Here is a 26530-nt window from a genome sequence, read left to right as displayed (position 1 = left end):
AGAACATTAGGAGTACAGAACTTTGATACAGGAATAGTCCTGCTCTTTTTTGTTCTTTTTGCTATTTCAAAAATCACTTATAAATATTACATGCGTCTATAACCTTATTTTTCTAAAGGCTGTCATTATTTTTTGCTCTTTACAGAAAAATTCAACCTGGAGGAGACACCAAACAACTGAAAGATTTCTCTGTTCAGTGATTCATCTGCTGCAGTTAAAAGAAGCATGAAAACAGTATTGTAAGTGGAAGATTAACTCTGAATGCTGCTGTTAACTCTGTTATTTATAGTAATTGCTAATTGGATTTCTGCCTCTACAAAGAAAGGCTCTTGTCTTCTGTTATTTAACAAAACATGCAAGAAGTCCAGATGAGAAAGAACGCCTATTAGATTGAACACTATGCAGTTAAGTTAGAAAAAAATAAAATAAAAATAATAAATAAAATAAAAATAAAAATAAAAATAAAAGTTTCCATTAGATAATTGATTCTTCCTTATTCTTCATGGCAGATTTGCAAAAGCAGGTACTTCAGGTGGTTTGGCAATTGCGAGAAACATGGAAGACTTAGAAATATGGAAGACAAATGGAATTCCTATGCTGAAGATGTTATTAAGGGAAATATCATTTCTGCTAATGCTTAAAACGGAAATTGGCAGTGCTGGCTCAGAGCATAATGCCTATTTATCCTTATGGAAAACATGACACCTCAATTCAGTGTCAGATAACAATGTGCCAAATATAAAAAAGGATTTTCATTTGGCATTTTAAGTACTCACTTCTACTTCTAACTATGGTACAAGTAGAGCAGTTCCTATTCTAGCTGGATGAGAAAATACCTATAACTGAAATTTAGGAGAAAACTGACACATTTTGTTCACAGACCAACAGAGTTTACACTGCACACTACTTTGCTATTGCCTTTTGTTGTCACTGTTTTCTATGCAGTTGTTCTTTTTTTCCTCCCAAAAATAAAGACTAAATGTCTGCTTCTCTCAAGATAAGCCCAATTTAGATCCCGCCTGTTAATAAATCATGATTTTTTTTCTAAGCATATTTTCTTTTTTAAATCATTGTCATTTGTTCTTTTTATATATGTTTATTTCAGTGTAATATGCAGAAAATATTAGTTCTTACTATAATAAATCACTCCTGGATCCAGGTGATAAGAGGGTTTATATTTTGCCACATTTTCTTTAGAAATATGTTTTTGTATCAGATCTGTTACGCTGTTCGTTAAAGTCAGGGGGATCTTCGGATGCAGTGACATTTGGATCATGCCCATGGACAGTTGCCAACATTCTAAAATGTTTTGTTTGGACAACTGAACAAGAGAATCCAGAGAAGAACAGAAAGGTTGTTTTAGTTTAAGATTACTACGGGTAGAATGTTTAAAATTATGAGTAAATAGACTATTTCTTTTGTAATTAAAAGGAAGTGCCATGAAATTAGAACAGGACCCTAACTTACGCTGCCACAATCCTTTATTTTAGGGATATAGCTTAATGAGGAATCTAGTCCTGTCCTGTGGCTCCTCAGTTTGTGTCACGTTGTGACAGCAGTATTTGCTTATTAGTCACTAGTGGAACAATTTGTGTGTAACTTCCGATAGCTGTGAGTAATAAGCTCCTGGTATATAGGCTAATTAATTCATAAAGAATCTGAGGAACTTTGATTCCTTTCTCTAAAACTGGCCAAGAAATTAAGCCTGTTACGTCATTGGTTTAAAATAATACAAAACTGCACAATGAAATGTGCATCACAAGCATAAAAAAATTTCCAGGCTATATATTTAATGGTGGCTTTATGGGTTAATTTTACATTTATAGTGATCATGTTTATAAAAAATATATTGGTGTTGGATTCCTATCATGTGCTTCAAATGCCATTTTTGTATAATGCTAAAAGCCACGTATACAAGCTATTTTTACTGAACCTGAACAGAGGAACAAGAGGCGGTCTATTTTAAATCTATGTTTCTTTATTAGATTGTATTTCAAATATTTAGTGGTGTGGTTCTTGTTTTGTAAGAAAGATACTGTCCTGACATAAATTGATTACACATAAAAGAGCAGTTGTACTTAAGCAGGGTAACTTATTTTAGTAAAAACTGATTTATTTACCTGAGTTAGCTGCTTCAGAACATGAAACTGTCGTTTAAAATAATAATATTTTGGGCAGAATCTTTTAAACCAAGTATAAGTAGGATAAATAAATGAATTAGGAATGCATGATTTGGAATGAAACAGACTTTATAAGAGGAACAAGTACAATCCAGGGTCTTGGAACCTCTGTCTGTTATATTCTGTCCCACTTGCTATTGCCAGGCTAGCAGGAGTGCTAGTGAACTCAATACTATGTACAGTATAAATAATCCTCATATTTTGAGTAGCAAGCATCATGACCAGCTGATATTTTCTTTCCTCAGGACCAGTTGTTCCCAAGAGTGCGTGGCTGCAGCCATATGATCTTATCAACACATTTGAGAGCCCTACCCAAACACTGAGACAGATTTTCGTGCAGCAATGACTGTCATAGAGGAAAGTCGCCCTTTTGCCCAGCAACTATCCAATGTCTATTTTACTATACTTTCTCTTTTTTGTTTTAAACTTTTTGTGAAGATCAGCCTTGCTATACTTAGTCATTTCTACATTGTGAAAGGGAACCGTAAGGAAGCAGCAAGGATAGCTGCTGAATTTTATGGAGTTCCTCAAGGACAAGGTATGTTTATATTTACTATCTAATCACGACCATTTGAGTTTTTTTGTTGTTGTGTATTTTCTGATTTTATTTTTTCAGGCAGTTGCTTTTCTGCAGGAGATTTTTCCATAGTTCTCTGTTATTTTTAACAAAAATCTGAAGTGTCACTGTTGGATTTTTTTTAAGCAAATTATTAATAGTAGTATTTTTTGCAGGAAAATGTCATGTTCAGAATGATAGTGAAGTACCATAGTCAGTGTCTTGTTAGGAGAGAGGCCTATACTTCCTTATGAGTGTACTTAAGATTGACATATATTTCCACTCTAGTACAATTTTTTTAATTCCTAATTGCTTTTAAAATGGATCCCACTTTAGCCATACATGGGTGAAATTTTCCACATTTTTATGTTATTATTTTGTAACAATCCACTGAAACTAATCCACGTATTAAGGAGAATTATTTCTTCATTAGGGGTTTCTTGTTATTTATTTGAGATTATATAGTCTTTCTACTTCCTTTGAATTTGCATCTTGGCAGGTATCAGGAAGCTTACTGCTTGGCAAGTTGAGCTTTTGGGTGTCTGTGTGCATTTTACTGGGTTGAAGACTCTTGTAAAATTCCTTATTCTGTTTGCTCGAGCATAACTTTGGCAGAGCTGTGTATTGCTGTTTCCACAAGCTCATCTCTGCTGAGCCAATGCTATTTTCATTTAATTTTTCTTCTGGGTCACAGAACACACAAAACTCTTCTCTTGTACAACTAGAGTACAACTGAGACATGCTTTTTCTCAGTACAGGGTCCTTGCTGCCTTGCTTGTCTCCTGTGATTCCTTATGTTCCGAGATGACAGAAACTTAGAAGTTAGACAACATAACAGGAAGGGTTGTCTCATCTCTTACCACATTCACCACTCATCTGTACGTACCATAAAAAACAAGAAATAACCCGAGTTTAATGCAAAGTGGGAAATGTAGAAATATGCCAGAAACAGTTACACATCTGAAGATCTTTTAATTCTTCTATACTGGGACAAAGCAGAAATTAGCTTACACTGCATGTTTACTTGAGGTGGATTTATATCGTGCCTTCACTGCATGATTTAGAAAATTCTGGCTTGTGGCTTTTACATCTGAGTATGTTAATCAGAACATTTAAACTATTTCATTACTGCGTGTGTGCTTTGTGTGAATAATTGTATAGCTGTATGTGTGGACGTATTCACTAGAGTGGGATGGCAAAGAATGACCATCTGTCCCACTGGCAAAAACACTCATAGAGAACATGTTAGTCTCTGACTGAAGTTGAGAAGAACTTTTTGTCAGAAACTTCACGCTCGCTCTAAAGTGGATCAGTCTGGGAAGTCTGACACAAAAATCTGAGTAAGAAAAGTAGAGAGAAAAAGAATAAAATGCTTCAATTTGGACAGCATAGAGTCTTCCCTTATCTGGCAGTCTGCACCTTTGCTTATGTTTGTAGAAGGGGTCATGACACTGCCTCAGTTCACAGCACCTTGTGGCATAGGGTTTGTTTATTTTGGGAAGTACAGTTTGGAGATGCCTCAGTATGGACTGTACAGTACCACGTAACAAAAAAATCCTTCTCTGATGTCTAGAAGATGTTCAGTAAGTTATGTGAAGCCACAGCTTCTACTATTAAGTGGTAAAATTAGATATTGAATATCCACTTAATTAGTGATCTTGTTATGTATTTTTATTAAGCACAGAGAATCCTCAGCAGGAAACCTCCCCACAAAACAAAAACATATCCTATCATTGCCTAATTGAAGTTTATAGTATCTTAAAAGCAACTCCCATTAGAGGATATGTTAGTTTTCATTTTCTAGCTTTAATGTAATTACATACTCTTAAAATCCATTTACTGCTGGTATTTTCAGTTTCCTTTTAATACTGCAGAATTACTTTTTACTGTTAAAATAATTTGGCTACGATAGAGTGCTATGGTATTGAAGAAGGAAAGATCCTTTGAAAATGTGCTAGTAGCCACAGGTGTTATTTTGATTTTACCAGCCTCAGTTCTTGAACTAAAATAAACTTTTCTTTTTACAAAGCCTGTGTAACTGAGGACATTTTAAGTACCGAGTAGCAGCACTTGATGGAATTCCTTTTATCATACTGAAGGTGTATGGGTTAGTACAGGATCTGAGGCCTATGCAGTCTTGTTGCTAGATAGAAGTAGTGAAACAGTTTGTTTTTTTATTTTCTTCCTTAATAATTCGGAAATATTTTCTCTCTAGTTTGGATAGTCACCAGACTACTATGTTAAATTTATCCTTTAAATCTCAGTGCCCATAGTTAATTGCTAATGCGTATGTGGCATTGAAATATAAGAATTAGATCAGTGTTCAGCATTAGGTAAGTCCAGAAATATACATATAAAATCTCTACTTATTATAAATCCTATAATTTGTATATGAAATCTGAATAACGCCTGATTAGAGCTAAAAGGAACCTTGAGAGGTAATTTGGACCCTCCAGTACCAAACATACTTGCATTGCCTGTCAAACGTTTGTCTAACTTGTTTCTAAAATGCCCAGTAACAGTGATTTCTGCAGTATCCTTATGCAACCAGTGCTGATTTTACTGTTCTCATCATCCCACTTATCCCAAGATCTACCTACATTTTTATTTCTGTGAACTACGTATATACAGTGCAATTAGAGTAGTTAGAAATTTTTCTCCAAATAGGAAAAGTGATCAGTTTAAAGACTATTAGCATGTGCTATCCCACCTCTATACTTTTTGTCTTTTCTGGAGTAAAGAAGATGGGATTTCACTTGGCCTGTGCTCCTACTTTTGTTTTCTAGACCTGGAATTACTGTGGTTGCCTTGTTTGGACTTGTGCCAGTTCAAATACTGTTCACAGACATTTTTATTGATGTCTGGTTTCCCATGTTAAACAGAGTGCTCCAGCTTTATTAGTGTAATCTGTGAAAAGATCAGTTGTATAAAAGTTTTACAGTTATGGCACGTATGATATGTATTACTTATGTAATGCCTCCTGGAGGGATGCTTTTGTTTTTTTGTTTTTCTTTTTTTTCCAACAGTATAGTATTATAAATATATATTATAAATTCAGTCTGTAGACAACTATAAACCTGATGTTATAACAGTGTCACATGCATTTGCCTTTTCCTTTATACTTGCCTGGAGCTGACTTCATGCACACAATTTCTCCATTGCACTCAAATCTATTTTGAACTGTTTCCCTCTGAGCAGTTGGAGCACCTGCAGTTCAGTGTCATATACACATTTTAGAAAAAAATAAAAAGCACTAGCCTATCATCTACAGTATTAAAATGCTGAATAGCACCAAATGCAAGAGAGAACTCTGCAGGCTCTTAGATTTGTTTAAAGTGCATTAAAGACTGTGTCTTAATAAGCTATCAGAATTATTTCTTTTTTTAAGTGAAGTCGTAGTATTATTGCAAAAAAATTATTAAATGAAAAAGGAATCCATTCTATTGCAAAGGTTTCATTTACTGGATCACTTTTAACTTTGGCACTGGTCTTGTAAACACTTACTCATATAAACATACTCCCCCCACTGAAATGAAAGGGACTGATTTGTTATTCAGAGTGAAGTCCTTTGCAGACTTAATGCCATGTTGTAAATAATTATGATACTTAGCTTTTCTTTTTTCTTGTGTTGAAGTGAAGATGTTTTTATTTATTATTCTAAAATAATCATGAGAGTCAACACATAATTAATTTCTTTTATGGAAAAAAGTCATAGCATATATATATTTATCCACTTCTAAAGTTCTGCACCCTACAAACCGATCTACAAAATGAACTTACTTGCAGATTGATTTGGGGTATAATTAGCTCCTTAATAGGCTATCTTCAGTGACAGAGACATGCACAGTAAGGTTAATTCTCATCCTGTATTTCCAGACATATGAAGAGTTAATGACTCAGGCTTTTGTGCAGCTGCTGCTTGATATAAACTGAAAGATCAAAAGCAACCTTTAGACTATTCCTACTATATCAACCAGCTGGACATAGCATGAAAGTACTCTACGTATATAAGTGCTGAGCTGAAGGTTCAGCTGATATTTGTATTTCCTTTGCATTAAGATGAGGTAGGAGGTTGATAGTGCAGATAATTTAACAGAATCTGGAGTTATAGTTCCCATAAATGTGTACTGGGCAAAATATTTTAAGAAAATTAAAACTGATACTCAGTAACTACCAGAATGCTTGTAGCTGCAAGCTGTTTTTTTAAGGTCCCTTTCATCCTAAGCCATTTTCTGAATCTACAATTTTCTTTTTCTTTTTCTTCTTCTTTTCTTTCTTTTTTTTTTTCCCAGAAATGGAGATTATAGAATCATAAAATGGATTTGGTTGGAAGGTACCTTTAAGATCACTTAGATCCAACCCTCCTGCCTATTTTTCTTTAAGACATCTTGGCACTTGAATGAACATAGCAGCCCTTCTTTGCTTTGTCTTCATTGGCCAAGCATGGTAGAAATGCCCAGTACTTTAGTTATTCCTAGTTACCCCAAATAAAGCCATTCATGGCTCACAAGTGCGTGCTGCTTAAGACTGAAGCCCCCATCTTTTGGTTTTATGAGACTGGCAAATAGTTTAGGTCTTCTGTTCCCCATTTTTTCTTTTACACTGATCACTGCCTGGGTGGACTCAAGAAACCAGGTTCACTGAGTGTAACTCAAAAATTGGAAATAATGCTACGTTACACTGATAAAGAAAGCTTGATTACATTTTTAAGTGCAGTGAGTGATTACAGAAGACTTTTTATTCTATTCTAACAAGTTGCAATTGATAATGTCACTCAGCAACAGTTGTTAGGTAGGGAAGAAAGGCATGAGGCATTTTCTCAACTTGCGTTCCACCGAGATCACAGTTCTATTAATAAAAGCCATATAAGACCTCTACTTGCTTCCTGGATACAATAGAGATTCATTTAGTAATGATAGGAATATTGTATGGCATACCTATTCACCATACCACTCAGTGTAAGGCGCCATATTTAGCATTTGTATTTCATATGCAGCACGTAAGCTAAATGTGTAAAAATGCTTAAGATAGTGTGAATGTTCTTTTTGAAAAGTTCAGAAGGGTTTGTTTTTTTTTATGATGGAGCTTGTCACTCCCTCTTACATGCTGAATAACTTTGTCTCATATGAACAATATCTGCTAAGAAAGAGCCATACTTAAAAATCAGTCTCAGTATTCTAGATGTTTGCTTAGAATGGAGCAAATCACACTGAGTATCAACAGGATACCAGAACTGTTCTCCCCTGAAGAACATAAGTTACCTTAAAGGCATTTTGGTGAGGGCTACATGATGCAATTAGACTGGCATGGAAATTCATGAAGCCAGAGTCCTACAGAGGACTACATGTGCTATGTTCATCTGTGACATCTCAATACGTGACTTTGCGGAAGGTGGACATTAAGTTGTCACAAACATTGATGCTATTGGCATGCTTGATTTCTGTACTTTGATTTAACTCATATTGAAATTCCCTTCATCAGTTAATTTTATTTTATTTTTTCTGGGGGGGGAGGGTGGAATGAATAACAGGCTTTCAAACCACAGACAGTACAAATGAAACATTGTGAACACTGATGTAGCTTGCTTAAAACCTGAGTTTTAAAGGTGCCTAGCAGTTAAGACTTAAGGACAACCCTGGAGTAAAGAAAGCACAGAGCAGCCTACATGGAAAGCCATACAGATAAGTGTTTTAAAAAAATTTCAAAAGTCAGTAGGAAGCCCCAGCAATGGATTGGAGCAGACCCAAATGTACCAACTGCAGTGGTCATTTATGCAGCTGTGGGGCACAAGGCACCAGGGGAATACCAAAATAGCCTAACACCATGAAGGTGATGTTCCTTCCCTCACCAATAGACTTGTGATAGCCAGAGTTCTGCTATTCACATTCTTCTGTTGTAGGAGATGTTCTCAAACATTTGCAATGCAAGCATACAGCGAGTGAACTTCTGCCAGGGTTTGATGGTGATGGCTTTAGGGGAATGCATTACGTGCCTAAGTGCTGAGCTTTATTTGTGACTGCAGCAATACTGCCTGGCTGGTCATAAATCCATTATGGCATGCTCCATCTGTTGCACTAGTGGTTGATACTTTTTGCTATGTCTGGAGTTTTTCTGGCAATAGGTCTGATCTCCTTCTTTATGGCTGTGTTCTCTCATTGTACTTGGTTGAAGATTAACTCTGTGATTCTCTGTACGATTCCCATGTGGACTGTTGGTCTCTTGGCCATGTCTCTTTGTGCAGTGTCAATATCTGAAGCCCAGGCTTGTTTGGTATCTGATTTGGCTAGCTTAATGAGCATTATGACTTTGACTCGTTTTAACTTGATCCACGTATTGGAAAATATTCTGAGTTACCAGTGCTTATCTGCATGGGGAGACCTAGCAGGTGTATGGGAAATCCTTGAGGCAAGAAATGTAATAAATGGACCAGTGTTCCATGTTGGAACTCTGGGATGACAGATCATTGATAACATCACAATTGTAAGCCTTTTCTAAACCTTCCCTTGCGATTCCCAGCATCCAAGCACGTAAGGCAGCCTAACAAATGGTAACAGTCTCAGCAGAAGAGGTAGAAGAAATAGTAGCTGTCTATACACTGTTGCTATTTTAATAATAGCTTACATTTCCAACTAGGAGATACTGATTAATGAGCAGCAGTCTGTAGTAGGACTTCTATTATTTTTATGGTGGCATAGACAATTAGTATTTCTTGCTTAAATAATTAATCACCATTTAATTATTCTATACATATGTGCAGGCATTTGTCAAGATACAAAGACAGAGGACTGCTAGGTGATGCCTGGGTAATGCCTACATTTCTGCTTGTCTGCTATTTATATCATTGAATTGGCCACAAAGTATGCAAGCACATGCACCTAAGAAGAGTTTCTGTACAAAACAGTTTGGGAAGCTCGATGCTACATCAGTTGGCTAACTTGATGGGGGCTGCATGCTCACACAAAAAGATACTGATCTGGGCTGTTTGAAAATAGTGCAGTTTTGTTCTATTCTCCTTAAGATAAATCAGTGTTATTAGAGCTTAGACTGTATTGCATTGAGCTTCATCATGTGTTTATTTATTTATTTTGGTTGTTATTCCCATTAAAGACTTTTTTGTCTGTTAGTGCAATTGCATCTCTGTAGCCTTAAGAACAGCCTTCAAAACAGAACAAGTTCCCCATGGAAAGGGAGGAACAAAAATGTCTTTCATTTTCATTCCCACTTGTTAGAACAGTTGCCTCAGTAGAGTAAACTTGGAGCTATTTGCTGGCATAGAAATGTTGAAATTGTACTTTCTGTTGTTGTTGCTTTGTTTTAAATAAAGATCTGGATGAAATCCAGATCCTCTTGTGGGATTTTTATTTTTTTTTGGCTGATTTTCTGCAATGCTGAATATGTGAATGAGCATATATGTCATGTGAATATTATCTGTATTTGCCTGTGTACCAGGACAGCAAAATATTGGTCTACCGTATTTTCTACATACTTAAGTATCTACTGAGATTTCTGTGACAGGTTTTCTTTTGGATATTGGAAGTGATTAAGCGTCATCTGTTAAAAAATAAAACAAAATGTGAAGAACAGAATCTGAGTACTGAGCCTCAGTAGTTTTGAATACTAACAGTGTTGTTACCTAACGAGATAGGGAGGTACTAGTTTTTATTTTGAAGTTGATGCTACACCTTGCATGGATGGCTGACTGGAGCAAGACCAGATGGAAATTCCATGTCATAGGTGGAAATGAAGTAATGAATTCTTCACTCTTGCTACACCTTTTTAACTGTATCTCCATCAGCATCTCAGTGATATTTTAATACATTTCAAGTTAACTTATTATGATAATCTAGCTTTCACATTAAATAAAAATATATTTACGACTCAGTATTGTGGACTGGGGACCAATTTTTAGGAGCTTGACAGATTTGAATGGTGAATTCTAAGTCAAATTTATGAGAGAGAGACATCACAAAGGGAGAGAAAAAAAACACGACTTCTGTCCAGAACATGAAGAGTTGTATCTGGCAGAATTTAGTGTGAAGCTGAATCTAGAGTATTGAATGGGATAACCTTTGCCTGCTTTAAAGCATAAACAAATAAATATTTTTGTACATTCTGTTTTGATGTCTTCCAGAGTATTCAAACTAAGTTAATGGGTGGCAAGTATCTATGGACTAGAGATACTTTTCCCAGTACTCTTGCCTATGAGGTGTCAGGTTTTTGGGGTAGTCTATCTTCACTGATTTCTGACTGCTGCTTTTGGGGGCAGAAGAAGCAGAATGACGTGTTGCTGACCCTCCTGGGAGTCTTTCTCTCTCAGGCCATGGCAGCTGTCATTGTATCTGCTGTCCTCCTTGCTGCTGCATGGTCACACTTGTGTGGATAGTGAGAATAATAATAATGTGGGGGCTGGAATCTGTGGGAAGAAGTACTATGAACTCCTTTTATGCTGTCAATGCCGCTCCACTGGAAAGACCCAGCTTCATTCTCAGCTGACAGCCTCACCCACAGAAGTCCTACAAAAACATGCAGGTCTTCTCAGCCCACTGTCAATACCCACCCAGCAGCACAAGATGCTGTGCTTGATCCTAATCCTCACCACCTTCTCCTGAAAGTCCTGGGATTCCATTCCAAATGGAAAAGAAAAGTAAAACTGAGTTGAGCCCCCACACCCTGGCAAGTATAGAGACTGTCATCAGTTGTTTCATACCTGGAAAATAGTGCTGATATTTTCCTGATACAGGCATGTGTATACATTTGCTTGATAAGGTTTCTTGTTGATTCATCGCTTATGATGTGCATGGCATTTTGCAAAATGTCTCTTCCAGCTTTTACTTGCAGAGTCTGGTTGCTGGATGTATAGAAGTGCTGTATGCGTGACTTATTCAGCCAGATAAAATCTGAAGAAAATGGCTTTCTGAAAGCAGTGCAACCTCTGGGAGAACGCAGTTTCCTTCTCTCTTCTTAGATAGAGGTAGCCCACCTATTTCTTTCCTATAAGCAGCCTGTTCCATAGGGCAGTTCCCACGTGCTGTAATTTCAAGGTGAAAAACTGGCTGCTCGTCCTTCGTTCTCTTAACCCCCCTACTTATAAACTTGCCTCTGATTTTCTGTTAAAGAGAAATGGGGAAATCTAGAAATATTCCATGAAATAAATGTGTGTTATTTCAGTTAATTATTAATTTGTGTTAAGTACTTGAAAAGAATAGTACTAATAAAATCCAGTAATATCAATTTCCTTTAAAAAAATTACAGATGGCTAATTTTTATATCATAAAGGATAGTTAAAAAATACTAGAAGGAAAGGAGGCAGGGAGTAAAGGCAGCACGTTAACAAAGAAATCACTGTTCTCTTTATCCGTGCTGGAACTTTATTGTCGTTTGCTTCTCCATGCAGATCTCTGTGGTTCTGTTCTTTAGTACCCATATGATACATAAAAACAAACAGAAAATTCTGCTAGCAGATAGTTGCTCTTGTTTAGTGACTTAGGCTTCGTATAACAAGATCACAGCCTTTCTTTTGTAATGGGATCAGACTTTCAAATTAACCAGGAAAGTAGGCAAGCTAAGTTATTTTTATTATTATTCAGGGTGTAGTTTCTAGTTGATATCTATGGGATACCTTCTCCCTGTTTAAGAAAAACAGAAGAAAAAACAGAAATGTTTCATGATTTCATGGATTCTTTTGGATTCCATAATCTCTCCCTTAACTGAAAATAATGTGCAGTAATAATTATTGTTTTTTTCTTTTATTATAAAAACTACCAGTCTGATAAAAACCCCTTTATCTGGAAGATAAAAACCCATTTTTTCCTGTTTTAGGTTGCTTGTTATTCATGCCACAAAATATTGAATACTTATGCTTTAAGAATCGGTTTCTTTTTTCATTTAATTACTGAAAAAATAACACATTCTTTCCATTTAAATTGTGTAAATAGTTAAGACTCATGCTGTAGCTAAGCTGATTCTTTCTCTGCTTTAAAAATAGAAAATGCTAGAGCAATCCTTCCCTTCCCCCACTATGTTCTCACTAGTCCAAGCTAGTAAATGTTACTGAATGGATTTCAGTGTTGTAGCCATTCTACAGTAAGTACAAGAAGAGCCTTTGTGAAAAACCGAGAGGAGAAAAAAAGGTAGTAGAAATCCATCCGTGAACGTTCGTCAGACCAGAGCACCTGCACCAATGACAGACAGGCTTTCCTCCAGAAACAAATAATGACAACAAACACTGCTGTTCAGAGGAGCCAGAATCTCCCCAAAAGACGCCTAGAAAGTATAGGGGAGTGTCCTGCGAAACGAAAAGCTAGCTGGGGTATTCTGACCAGCCAAGGTTAGTACAGCAGCCATTTCAGAAACTGTACTGAAATATGCTAAACTGACCCAATTTATAATATTCTTGCTCTAAACTGTTCTCTGCTTTTTCTTTCTAGCTGTAATATAAATGCGTGTCTATGTTACCGGCACTCTGTTGTCTTGCATGGGTTAACACAAAGGTGTTGAAGCTATTTTTGTTCTTTCTGCACTCTTATCAGCTGATCTAAAATACCTTTTCATGTTTATCTGCCCTATTTGTTTTATGTGAGCGTTTAAGGCTTGACTTTTGCTCTCCTGCCACAGTGTAACTGGATACTGAACGCTAATTGTTTACAAGGGAGAAAGAGAATGAAAGGGGGAGGAGTAACTTTATATATAATATAAAGAACAGTTTATAGGTAAATGAAATAGGAGACAATGGAAGAACTACAGGGGACAAAATTAATGTGTCCTGTACTGAGGTACTAAGGACAGAGTTAGAACTGTAAGGGTTTGCACAGGGGGGTACTTACAAAGAAATTAAATTTCTGGACACAGGCATTTTGAGAAATGCAAAACAACCTGTGTTATAAAAGACTTGCTTTGGACTGCTATTATCTGAGCTGTATTTTCCTATTTTTTTCATATTACTAGTGTGTAAAAGGGATCTCTGAATAACTGTGACAGCCCAGAGCCTAACAGGGCTTTTTTTTTTTTTTAAAGTGATCACAGTCCTAATTAACATTGACCATAACCCAAGGCTGAGTGATTTTGTTGATATCAAAGTGTTTCAAAAGTGGAAATGTTAAATTAGTCAAGGAAAAAAGAGAGTATTAAAGGCACAGGATACAGGAAAGACAAATTTGATTATATTACACATAAAAATAACTATGAAATTACCATTTAAAACATAGATATCAGAATACCTTTCCAGAACTGTCAGTTCTGAAATAAGGAATACTCAAGAATTAAAAAAACAATTACCACAGCTTCCCAAGTAGCTGTTTGAGTGCAATGGTACTGTTACAGTTACTGATTGGTTTTAATATGCAGTATACCATTTACTCTCTTATTGTTTACCATGTATGTGAAGGTTTCCCAATCTATTGTACGTGTTGTTTATGAATAATTCATCTAGTTACCGGTTTCCAGAGATACAAGGACATTCTTCACAAGACTGAAAAGAAATTTTACGAATGTTTTATGTAAAATGTTGGCCATAGATGTTCCTGGCTCAGTTTTGAAAAATTCAGAAGTGCAGCAAAATATGGAAAGCAAAATTTTCTGAAGATACCATCTGAATGTGGTCCAGCTACTTTAAGCCCCTTTGTGACTGACAAACTAGGACTATGTACGTACGTATGTATGTATGTATGTATGTATGTATTGATTGACTGACATCTTGAAGTATGTCAGCCTGGAATAAGGCTGAGACTGTGTATGAGGAGCAAAATTACTCCAGGCAGAAATCCTCCAAAGCCACAGGTCAGCTCAGGTTGTCAGCATTCCTCCCCTGCCAGCTCTTAGAGCAGACTCTGCAAAACTCTTGTTTTTAGTCTGAGGAAATACTAGCAGTCTTAGAGTGCTACCAGCTGCTCCACACATTTAAATCAAGTCTGATGTGGGTCTAACAATACCCAAAGATTACCCTTCTAGAGGTTAATGTGGTTTTAGATCTCGGTGCTGTAGCTGTGGCACACAGAGTTTGCGAGTTACTTAGGAATAGAAAAATATCCAGCCAGCTGCTGATCCTCCAAGAAGACAGAAAAAAAACGAACTGTGCATGAGTAACGGACAGGGGAGTTGTTGCTGTGCTCTCATGTGACAGGAGAAGGGGCTTGACTCTTCTTCCTCTGTGTGCAAGGCCTGGCACAGAGCCTGCAGCAACAACTGCTGCTGCCACTGCCATCATCACTACCACTGCCTTCACGTAGCATAACGTTGCTTCTGTTGGCACCTTTTTTATTTTTTTTTTTCCAATAGGATTTTAAGACAGTTTAGTGGCTCATGTTTCTTTGCGTAAAGTTTGTCAAATTGCAATGCCAAGCACTCAATTAGGAACTGCTAAAAGCAGTGTGGCTTGTGCCATGCTGATTTGATCTTCTAATGCATGATAACAGTCTTCTAATGCTTGATACAGTCACCTGCTGTGCTTTTTCACAGAGCTCCTTCTGTGATGTGCAAGATGGATGGTGTTGTGAGAATGTGTTAGTTTTATATATGGAAATATATTCTTGTAGGTTCCAAAGGTTAGAAAGCATGTAGTGAACGGGAGGAATCCACAAGAAAAAAAGGGCTAACATCTCTGTGCCCTATTTCTAAAAGAAAATGCTATTCATTTCTTTGCTATGGTCACTGTATGTTTGAAGGCCATTAATCAAAACTGAAAGTTTCTTTGTGGATCATGGTTATTATTATCTAAGCCTGAAACTGCAGCACTTCAGTGTTCTTATAGGCATAACTAAACCAAACTTCCAATGCATGCTCCAGTGCCAAAGTACTCAGGAAAAAAAAAATAGGCTGTTAGATCAGTTTTACAAAATGAGCCTTAAGATTCTGTCTCTTGGTTCCTTAGTTATAAAATAACATGAGTGGATGATGCTTTGAAGATAGATTACATGAGGGTTTCGAAATATCTGTATGATATTGAGAGAATACTAAGAAAAAGGAAATACAAAATTACCAAATATTGTTAACATATTATAACCAAAATAGGTTAACATATCCTACTGGATATGGAGATATAACTCATTCATAGTTTTCAGGAGTGGGGTACTGCTGGAATTTGCTTCTGGAATTAAATCTCTACAGTTGGGAAAGTCTATGGTGATGATAAACACTGGAAAGAATACTGGTTTGAATCAGTCAAGGTTTTTTTTTTGTGTGTGTGTGTATTTACATGCTTATGTGTATTTATATGTTATTGCAACAAAAAAGTCAAATTAAAGCAAAGATGGTTTAAAATATTGAAATGAAAGGCTTAAATGATGCTTGAGCTTTATATTCTCGCTCAAATATATTTTAGCTCTAACATCTCAGTGTTGATTGTTGGAATTTAATTTATTAAAAAGAAATAGTTGCCATTCAGCTGGTCAGATCTAGTCATATTTTCAGTGTAGATATTGATCATATCTGTAGACGTTTCCGCAAAATGAAAGGTAATAGGGATGAGCTTAATAAATAGTTAATCTTTGTTAGTTTTGTAGAAATAAATATTATCAGCAGGAGTTTCCAAATAGTCAGTGGTTTTCATCTCAGTGATGAACTGTGAGAAAGTTCCTGTTTTCATTTCTTTTTTCTACCTTTTTTCCCAAAGGCTGCACAGATCTTTAGAAATAAAGGGATGAAATGACTGCAACTGATGGCTTTTACTAAAATATCGTACAGATTTTTGAGGATCCTAAACAACTGCCTGATGTTAAAAAAGGAGGAATTCATTTTGCATCTCTTGTTCAGCTCAAGGTTCTCTTCACTATCGGTTTCTCTGGAGTTGAAATTCCAGTTAAGCAGTACCCAAAGGCAAACACACAGATGTTGGCACTTTTCAAAGTTGCTACATTAAAAAAAGAAATGTGGGGGGGAAAAAAGAAAAGGAGGTCACTCTCCTTTGGTATAAGAAAAGAAACTGGCAACTCCATATGCTCCTATCTTCAGAGCTGTGTTTACGGCAGGGTGAAAGTTCATGTTACAGTTGGTTGCTGATCTCCTTCCAAACATAGCTGGAGTGTATTAAGAACAGGCCCAGATAGAAGAACGGGTTGATTTATTTTATTTTTTTACTTTTATTTTTTTCAGATTGAAAGAAATGAGTAGGATTTATAATTGCAATTGTTTGGAAGTACCATGGGGAGATGGAGATTTAGGTACTGTATGATAATTTGTAATTTGCTTATTTTTAACTTTGCCCATTAATAGAATTAGTCTACTTATTCTTTCTTATTAGAGTTTACAAAGAAATGTAGGCTGTCCTTCCTGAATGAATGCCAGAGAACTTGGGACTGGGGTGGCTTCTAAATGTAGTTAGAGATGCTTTGTGTTCAGCATATTCAGCATCTGTCAGAAACTCCATCAGTAGGTACTTAATCAATGAACAGTTTTGGAATGGACTATATTACTAATTCTGCTGTCACAGACGATGCTGAATTAAAACAGTTCTTCATTTACATTCTTGTTAATGCTTTTTAAAAAGGAGACATAGCAAGCTTGTAGAATAGCAGAAGGCAGCACTTGGATGTTTATTAATGCTGAATTTCAGATGTCATTTTAATAATTATATTAACACATGCTCTTCAGAGCATTCTGTGGGAAAAGGAGACAGTGGAATGAAAGGTTGAAACAAAGTTGATTTCACATTCTGTCTGTATCTTTGTTCTGATAGTTATGCGTGGACACCAAAAAACGTCCAAAGTATATTTATTTTTAATGAATGTAAAGAATTGATGATATTTACAGTATTACTAGATGTTTTTCGGTACAATGGTTAAGTGTCAGGGCTTTTATTTTTTTGTTTTCCTCCTGTTAGTTTGTGAGTAGGCTAAACCACTGAGAAAAAATCTCATCTATGGAAACAGCAAAGAAATTTCGAAGGGAGCCTTTAATGCAGCCTTCAATTATTTTTGAGGAATTTTGCAACTGCCAGCAGGAGAACTTAACGAGTCCTATTGTGTCTGAATTAGAACAACACGAGCACTGGTTCTGCAGTAGATGGCACAGAAAAACTATTGTGATTTTGTAAAAATTGGGTCAGTATGATTTCTGAGCTCAGTTATTGTACAAAATCTCTGAAAATTATGAACAATTTGCGTGTTTTTTTTAGCTTAGTTATTCCCACTAGAAATAAAAAACATAGAGAACAATGTTTGTGCAGATACACAGAGTGTACATACACAAACAGTTTATCAGAGCTCGCTGTGAATAACTCTGATGAAATATTAGAAGAACAGAGAAAGAACTGGTGTAGGAAAAAAGAACTGAGGGGGAAACCATACTATTTAACAACCATATATTTTGTATGATTTCAACATAATAGTAGTAGAAAAAGAAGTCCTAGTCCAAACCCCAACATTCATTCCAGAGAGCTAGACAAGAAAAAAGCTTGTCAGTGACAGAAAGATTCAGAGAGCCACAAGTTTCACATGAGTTATGTATTAGCTTCTTTATATTCAGGTAATTTCTTCTTATAAGTGTTAAGTGTCAGTAATTCATAATATACTTCAAAGATGAATCTTTCCTACTCAGTCTCAAAACTCAGTTTGCAAAATTAATACAAAAAATGCGTATCAGCTTTGCCTGTGACCCTATCAGTAGCAAATCTTCTACAGGAAAGGACAGGAACCACTGGCTGACTCTGGGGCTTGGCTTGGAGTTAAGGGTTGGGAAGAGCGTGAGGTAGAGAGATCACTGTGGGTTTTCTTTTTTCTTTTTTCCTATCTTAAGGGTGGCGAGTCCTGACAATAAATACATTGCAATGCCTTTGCATTACGGTTAGCTACCTATTCTTAGTACTAATAGGCTACAAGATGAGAACTTAATATTTTGTTTCTTCTATAGCAACCTTTCGTACTATGATTCTCACTGTTTTGCTCTTGTACGTGTGCACTAGCTTAAAATTAATCTAGTTGTACATAGATATTTTCAAACTGAACATCATATACCTCAGCTCTATCAGCACTTTTTCAGGCAGGCTTATGTCTGTTATAGGTTTAAATACCAATTTTGTTGAAGCCTGTAAACTTACTTGCCAGCTGCTAAAATAATATTTAAAAATAAATAATGAAAAATAGAGCTAGAAATATGGTGAGAAATGCATCTATTACATCATGATATTGAAATTGATATATCAGTATTTTGTTTTATGTGCTACGTAATCATTTATTACAGATGCTTACAGTTAATAATACAACGGTTGTATCTATATATGAGTCAATTGAAATATGGTCTCTAAAGGGGAAGGATTTTTTCACAGGACTTTTCAATTCATTCTGTTCATTATATTTCTTGCTTTGCTCTATGCATTCCATAAGCATTCTTATTCACATGGTTTACTCAATGAATGTTGTTATTACATAGGTTCTTGGGCAGATCGCTCACCTCTGCATGAGGCAGCCAGTCAAGGACGTCTTCTTTCTCTAAAGACTTTATTGTCACAGGTGAAGACTGTGTTCTTAAAATTGCTTAACTTTTTAATGTTACTTAATCTTTCAGCATAGATTATTAATGCAGATTTAGTATGTTTTGCTTTCTTTGTCTTTTATCAGAATTTTGGAGAACAAGAGACATTTACAAATTTTTCTTATAGTAAGATACAAAGTGTTATTTAAAGTATTTTATCTTTATGTTTTAAACTTTGTAAAATTAATTTTTACCAAAGTTGTAACTACATGTCTATCAGTCTTCCCCTCCTGTGTGGTGTGAATCAATGTTTCATAAAATCATTGAACATCCTGCATTGGAAGGGACCCACAAGGATCACAGAGACCAAATGCTCTGCTCCACTCAGGGGCCAGGAAGATACTTGTTTAGGGGAAAAGCACTGAAAAATTCTGTCTCTTTGCATAGTTGTGAATAAAAACTATTTTATTAACAGCAAAGGGAGAGACTATAAACCATTGTGTGTTAATATTAGTTTATCCTATTAGCTCCTACAATAAAGAATAAAATTGATGAATACAATTATTAGCTTCTAAGAATCAAACACCTACTGCAAGAAATTCAAGTACCTGATGTTTTTATCAAAAGTATTCTCCTTGCTAATATTCATCTCATGTGTCTGGATATTTCAGACCTTAAGTCAGAGAATCTTAGTGCCATTTAAACTCAGAGCCTCCTTGGTTTTAAAGGTTACCAAGCCTAAAGATGCCCCAACCTAGACCCGTTCCAGAGTTTCACCATCCCCACACTGAATTATTACATTTTCCTCTATAACTAATTAGATTTCACTGCATTCCAACTTGTTCCTGTTGCCTTTTGTCTGATTATGGTGCATCTCCAAAGTCAGGCTCTGTCATCTTTACACCCCCTTATATCCTACTCGGGGATCTAATATTTCTGATCTTTACAAAAGAAGAGCCAACAACTTTGATTCTGCTATCTATGTTGATTGATAACAATTTTTTATATGCTCACTAAAGATGTATTTATTGCAAGTAGAGTTTTAAGACTAGTTAGAGTATTATGAATTATTCCTTTGAATATTAAGTAGTGTGACATAACAGCTTTCTTATGATCTTTATATGTCATTCATATCTTGTTTAGGGTTACAATGTAGACACACTAACTATTGACCAAGTAACTCCACTTCATGAAGCCTGCCTGGGAGATCATGTAGGATGTGCAAGAATCCTTCTTGAAGCAGGAGCAAATGTAAGGGTGTTTTTGTACATGAAGTCCAATGCTAACTTTGGTTTAACTGAGAAGGATATATTCCTTGATTTATTTTTTTACATCAGTAATTCTCTGTACTCTGTTGATGACATCAATTTAATTACAATAAGCTGCCATCTGAAAGCTAGCAAAAGAAAGTTATGGGTCAAAGAAGCATCATTATAGAGACGAAAGGTTAAATGAAAAAAAAAAGAAACAAAGACTACTTAAGTGTGTATGTAAGTGTAGATCTCAAACAGAACAGTAGCAGGGAGAACAGACAGGAGTTGGGAAGGAACTGATACAGAGTCAATTGGAGAGAATCTGCTCGCGGTGTTACCAGAATTTCATTTCATTATTTATCTTTTACATTTCTGAACACATCTCTCCTTTTCTGGTTTCCTCTTCCAATATGTGGCTTCTAAGAGACTGTTCTTTTAATCTCTAGACTAACTTTAGTCACACTGTGCCTAAATGCTCTTAAGGTTCTTTGGTCTGAGTGCAAAAGAGCACCGGTTCTTTTCTGTATTCATGATGCAGAGTATGTACCTGTTATCTGAAACAGAAAGCGAGAATTTACAGACCATTTTTACTACAATCTGCACTGACATCACATTCCCCAACAGTTACCACTTCCCAGTTATAGTTTCACTATTTTGGTGATTGAATATTTTTTGTCCTCCTTACAACTTACTTTTGAAAATCATCTGGAATACGTGTAAGTAATAGAAAAAAAATACATAGACGTATTCCAAAAAGCAATTTCTGTCCACTTCAGCTAACACAAGGATTCTATAGAGACTATATACAAATCTGTAACGAGTTTATTTTCATATCTCAATTTTTGTAGTGCATTTAATGGTTGGAGTGGGTTTAGGGGATGCAAGAGGACAGGCAAGATTCCCCTCTCCAAATACCTGTGTTCCTTCCTTCATCATTTTCACAATTTTTGGTTCTTATCATTCTCCCTGTTTACCTTGTCTAATACCATGAAATACCACTTCATCAAGGAGATTAAAAACACATTTAAAATTCCCACATTTAATATGAAGCTTGCAATCTGATAAAGCTACAGAGAGAAGGTTCCCATTACTACAACAGCTTATCAGTGAAATTTTTTTTTGTATTTTCATGCAGTTTTCTGTTCAATTCTATATTCTGTTCAAAACTACCTTTTTTCTTAATTCTTTTGTGGCCTGGATTTTATATCTTTTAGGTAAATGCTACTACAATTGATGGAGTGACACCTTTATTTAACGCATGTTCAAGAGGCAGCGCAGCATGCGCTGAGCTCTTGTTAGAGTATGGTGCCAAAGCTCAGTGGGAGTCCTGTCTTCCATCACCAACTCATGAAGCAGCCAGCAGAGGTAAGAAGTTAACTGCTCAACAGACAAGCAGTTGACAAATATCTCAATAATGCAGTGTTTTGTCTGAGCCAGCTTCCTGAAGTCAACCAACTGCTATGCTTTGTACTGACAGGACACAGTGAATGTCTGGAGGTACTGATATCCTGGGGTATAGATGTTGACCAAGATCTTCCTCATTTAGGAACACCTCTATATGTGGCATGTGTGTCACAGCAGATCCACTGTATTCGAAAACTTCTTTATGCAGGTATGTCATTATTTAAATAAAGCTACTGCTAGTTTGTACATTTAAGCATACTGTGCTCACCTTTGAAATAATCTGTGCTCAGACAACAAGAAGAACCCTTGCTTGCAGGACTCTTGTAGCTTTACTGTGATGCATGTTTGCTTACATCAACTTACTCTTTTTTTTTTTTGGCATAACAAACACATGAGGAGAAAAGGGACCAATACTAAAAAGAATGGGCCTTCAAAATATTCAGCACCTACCTCAGCTCTGTAGATACTTAGGTTAACATTTTCTGTAGAAAAAAAAAAAAAAGCTAAAATTAGCTTTGAGAAAGGTGTTTATTCTTTTTATACATTAACCACTGTGCTTTCAACAGATCTTTTTTAGCAGTATAGTCCCATTCTTTTTCACTCTTCAGTGTACTCTGATCTTTTTACAAAGCATAGAGGCTGAGCTGCAAAGAGAAGAGGCAAGGCAGAAGGTACTTGATCCTAAACCTTGTTTTACTTAGATAATCAACAAAAATAGAAGTTGTATATTCATTCTGTGTCACCATAAGTCAGTGACACTATCTGCATACAGGATTGTTCACTATGTTTCAGGAAATGAGATACAGGACTTTGGTGTCCTGCAGAATAATAAAAGAAAAATTATATCTGAATAATTACAGCATTGTTATAATTGAGCTTGGGTTGTTTTTCTAATTAATTGCAGGTTATCAAGAAAATAAATAAGCCATTAAAATATTTATCTTGAAATCAGTTTTCTTTTTCATGATTTCGATGTTTAAGAAATCTAGGAATATAACTGGCATGTTTTGAGATTCATATACTGCCACGTACTGAAGGCAGTAAAAGGATATTCTACATTTGTTGTTGTCACAAAGCAGAAAGGCATATGTAAACAGAACACAACTAGCTACTGATGTTAACTGAATTTTTTGCTTGATCAGTTATTCAGAGTGTATTAGGAGGTGAAAAGCTAACAGACAATGAAATAGGCAACAGAATGATGCTGTGGAAGCATTCTCAAATTGCTCATGCTGGTAAATTGACCTATTTAGACTGAATCAAATTGCAAGGCTTCTGATATTAAAAAGCTCAAGTAGGAATTTAAAAGGCTAAAAACATTTATTCCGTGATGAAATTTGGTACAGAAGCCAATTTTTGTTCTCAAAAGAGCAGTATAGTTCTCTTAATAAGTTTCTTTTTCATTAAGACACTCTAGAAGACTGTTAGAGAAATCCTGTTCAAGGGGAAAGGTTAACAGCTTGCTTACACAAGTTCTTCCATACTAACCATTTTTGTTTAACTCTTGTATGAACATTTTTTTCATGAATATAAGTGTAGTACTGCAAATTATTTTAGTCCATTTTATGTTTAAAAACTTGAGTCCATTCAGAGTTTAAAAACTCTGTTCTAGCTATTGTTTGTAAAGACTTCACTAATGAAAGTGTAGTTTACCTGCAGCAATTTTTTTAAACACATTTTTTATCACTAGGGCAACTATGATGCTCCCATGACTTAGTTTGATTTTTTTTTTTCTTCTTTTTGTGCAGTATTTTCCTTTAAAATTTTGTTGTGCTTTGTAAAAACATCTAGGATAACCATATATGATCAAAAGATTCAGCAATAGGATTGGCTACAGTAGTATGCAATAACATCAGTGAGGTGGCTACATTCACTGTTGCATTCCCAGATAGTATGGATCTCTACTCAAAGACAATTGTAATTAATCTCTTCTTTCCATCTCTTTGTATCCATTCCAGGTGCCAATGTGCAGAAAGGAAAGCATTTGGAAACTCCACTGCATGCTGCTGCCCAGCATTCAAGTACAGAGATTGTAAACTTGCTCCTTGAATTTGGGGCAGACATAAATGCCAAAAACACAGATTTTGAGAGGCCCGTTGATTTAGCTGCTCCACGCAGTTTAGTAGAGAGAGTGCTGCTCCTCCACGAAGGTAAGCTTTACATATGTTTTTGCAAGTATAGTTTATATCTTTATAAACAAACAAGCAACAACAACAACAGAAAAAAAAAAACCAATAGCATCTGAATATGTTTATGTTCAGCTAATTTTTTTTTAGCTATAGAAGTAACTAGTAATATTTACTCTCAGGCCACAGCTAGTTTACCAAGCAGCATCAGAATTTATACAAGCTGAAAAAACATCCTTTTATGTCTATTAGGTGTTAAACTACAGCAAAACTGCATTTTTATTGGCTGCATCAAATCTCACTATGAAGAAACAGGGCGCTTCAATTTCAAATCAAATATGTATTTAGTTTTTGCCAGCCATCCCAAAATTAAAAAATATATATGTTTCTAATACACATGGAAAGCTCTCTGAGTGTAGGCAAGAAATATGTAAATATTGGAAGTATTTATTTGTAGTTTGAAAGTCTTGTCAGATTTTACTGAGTACCATTATAAACTGTTCCAGTCTATTCCCAGTGTAAAAGCAAGGAATTTTTACAAACAAATAATAATGAGTTGTTTGATATAAAATGCTTTATAGTAATATATATGACAAAGACCTTAAAGTTTTTTCTTCCTTTAAATGAAGTTTAGAAAACATTGTTTACTTTGTAAGTACCTGAGAAATAGAGCTTGATATAAATAGTCTCTTATAACTTTTAAAGGTCTGGAAGAGGGAAGAAATGAATATAACCCAAAGGGATCTGGATTTGTTCAATATGTCTTATGTAAGGATAAAAATGTTAGGCCACATAAGCCACAAGACACAGGTGGAGGCACAGGTGGAAAGCAATGAATTTACTTTAATAGCTAATGGACATCTCGTTAGAGGTGAACTGACACTATTTCAATGTGTTCTCCAAAAACTGTCTGCCATAAAAACAAACAAGAGAAAATGAAAAACCCACATAAAAACCAACTGGTTGTCTCAACTGGCTATACAGAGGCCATCAAAAGCTGAAGGATTTTTAGAGGCCATAGGAAATATGCCAAAATCTTTTTTTATTGGCAGGAAAAACTCTCTTATGTAATTAAACTCCCGTGGTTCTTTTTCTTTTGCAGCCACACCATCTTCCCTTTGTCAGCTCTGCCGACTACGTATCCGAAATTACATAGGAAGAGCAAGACTGCATCTTGTCCCACAACTCCAGTTGCCAACAATACTGAAGAATTTCTTACAGTATAGATAACGTAGTAATTAGCCTTTAGAAAGCTGAATAACAAGTCTTCTGTTTATTGTAAATTTTACCTGAAGAACTGCTGGGCGGAGAATAAAGCCTTTTGTGTATTACTTTAACAAAACCCACCAATCTTTGACACCCTTTGTTGGTATGTAATCATAACTGGGAGCCATTCAGCAACTGGTACCAAGGTGCTAACAAGGCTGAATTGAATAAGAGAGCTGATACTCTGGGAAATTATTGCGTAGGTTTAGCTTAACATTTACTAATTAGCTTTTGTGCTGTTAATTTTATTTGTATTTATACTTTGAAATCTGTTTGGCACATGGGAACTGTAGCGTTTCTTCATTTTTATTTGTTAAGTTTGTCCATTTGGAGTCATTATTTTATGTGTTTTTAAATTTCCGTTGTTTGTGTACCTAAAAATACTTGGTGGTAGGTGCACTATAGACACTGATTAAAAAAAAACAATAAAAATTAAACAGCCATTTTTCTTCCTTTTCTTTATACATTCAATTAATGACAGTGAGAAACTTCCTTTACTCTTCCTCACTGCCTGCGCTGTGAACTGGACTTTTGTGCTTCGAGCTTTTCTTTTTTTCAGCCATACCCACTGTGCAGATGTTCTAATTTAAAAAGTTACAATTGATAGAGATTCAAGTTTAGAAATTATAGGGAAATATTCCTCAGAAGCCTTAATGATTATATACTTTCTGACGCCTTCTTGTAAAGATTATTCTTTGGACTCTTTCCTTATGTTTTCATAACGGTGCTGTGTTGTAACTTAGGGACATATTAATTATCTGCCTCAGAGAAAGACATAAATTACTGCATGATACCTGCAAGGTTTTTGAAGGCTACTGCATCATACCATTGAATCACACTGTGCACAGTGCTTTCCAAACTTGACTTGGGCAAAGCTGCATGACAAAAAAAAACAAACAAAGAGGATGTTGGTTTGGCTTTAGAGTCCCTGCTGTCTGTCATCATCCAGGTGGATTTGCACTGTCATGCACTTGCACTATCCCTGCTGATTCCAGAAGTCACCTAAAGAGCAAACAAGATCCTCTTAAGTGATGCAAGCTACTGGGTGCTACTTTCTCCTTAATTCTAAGGAGCAGTAGACAAGCAGATTAACCCAGATCCAGCTTGCAGTGGTATTTTTGTGACTTCAACCTCGGGTAATACTCACTTCTAAATCTTAAATCTTCTGCTAACAGAAGATAATATGAAAATAGAATCCCTTCAGCAAACTGAGGGAGGTTGGATGGGAACAAACAAAATCAGGAATGTAGGCTGTTGCTGTGGCAGGATTACATTGTGCAGATCAGCCCATTCTCATGCCATGTACCAAAAGTATGTGCTAACAACATAGGTGACGTTTTTGGT

The 26530-nt window shown here is 35.8% G+C and overlaps 1 protein-coding gene across 4 annotated transcripts; it reads left to right on the top strand.

Annotated features, from left to right (window-relative positions):
- Window positions 1-135: 135 nt before the first annotated feature.
- On the top strand, window positions 136-25262 carry ASB5 (ankyrin repeat and SOCS box containing 5). Of its 4 annotated transcripts, none has more exons than XM_065736598.1 (8): window positions 136-239; window positions 2426-2718; window positions 19096-19175; window positions 20281-20388; window positions 21605-21755; window positions 21868-22002; window positions 23753-23944; window positions 25023-25262. In XM_065736598.1, the coding sequence occupies exons 2-8, from the start codon at window positions 2523-2525 to the stop codon at window positions 25148-25150; spliced, it is 990 nt and encodes a 329-aa protein (XP_065592670.1). In that variant the 5' UTR covers window positions 136-239; window positions 2426-2522; the 3' UTR covers window positions 25151-25262. The 4 variants fall into 4 exon arrangements, with proteins under 4 accessions (XP_065592670.1, XP_065592673.1, XP_065592672.1 ...); XM_065736601.1 differs by lacking the exon at window positions 136-239 and adding an exon at window positions 16822-16889 and having other exon boundaries at window positions 2634-2718; XM_065736602.1 differs by lacking the exons at window positions 136-239; window positions 2426-2718 and adding exons at window positions 12979-13063; window positions 16822-16889.
- Window positions 25263-26530: the final 1268 nt, after the last annotated feature.

Source organism: Cyrtonyx montezumae, unplaced genomic scaffold (assembly GCF_038088225.1).
Source record: "Cyrtonyx montezumae isolate F1298 unplaced genomic scaffold, pur_monq_1.0 scaffold_2, whole genome shotgun sequence".
Classification (NCBI taxonomy): Eukaryota; Metazoa; Chordata; class Aves; order Galliformes; family Odontophoridae; genus Cyrtonyx; species Cyrtonyx montezumae.
Note: the sequence above shows the minus strand (reverse complement) of the source record. Positions and strands in the feature narration are given on the sequence as shown.

Coding starts and splice junctions, on each gene's coding strand:
- ASB5 (XM_065736598.1), top strand. CDS start 2,523: ATGACTGTCATAGAGGAAAGTCGCCCTTTTGCCCAGCAACTATCCAAT. Junction 22,003..23,752: donor TCGAAAACTTCTTTATGCAG/GTATGTCATTAT, acceptor TATCCATTCCAG/GTGCCAATGTGCAGAAAGGA. Junction 23,945..25,022: donor AGTGCTGCTCCTCCACGAAG/GTAAGCTTTACA, acceptor TTTCTTTTGCAG/CCACACCATCTTCCCTTTGT.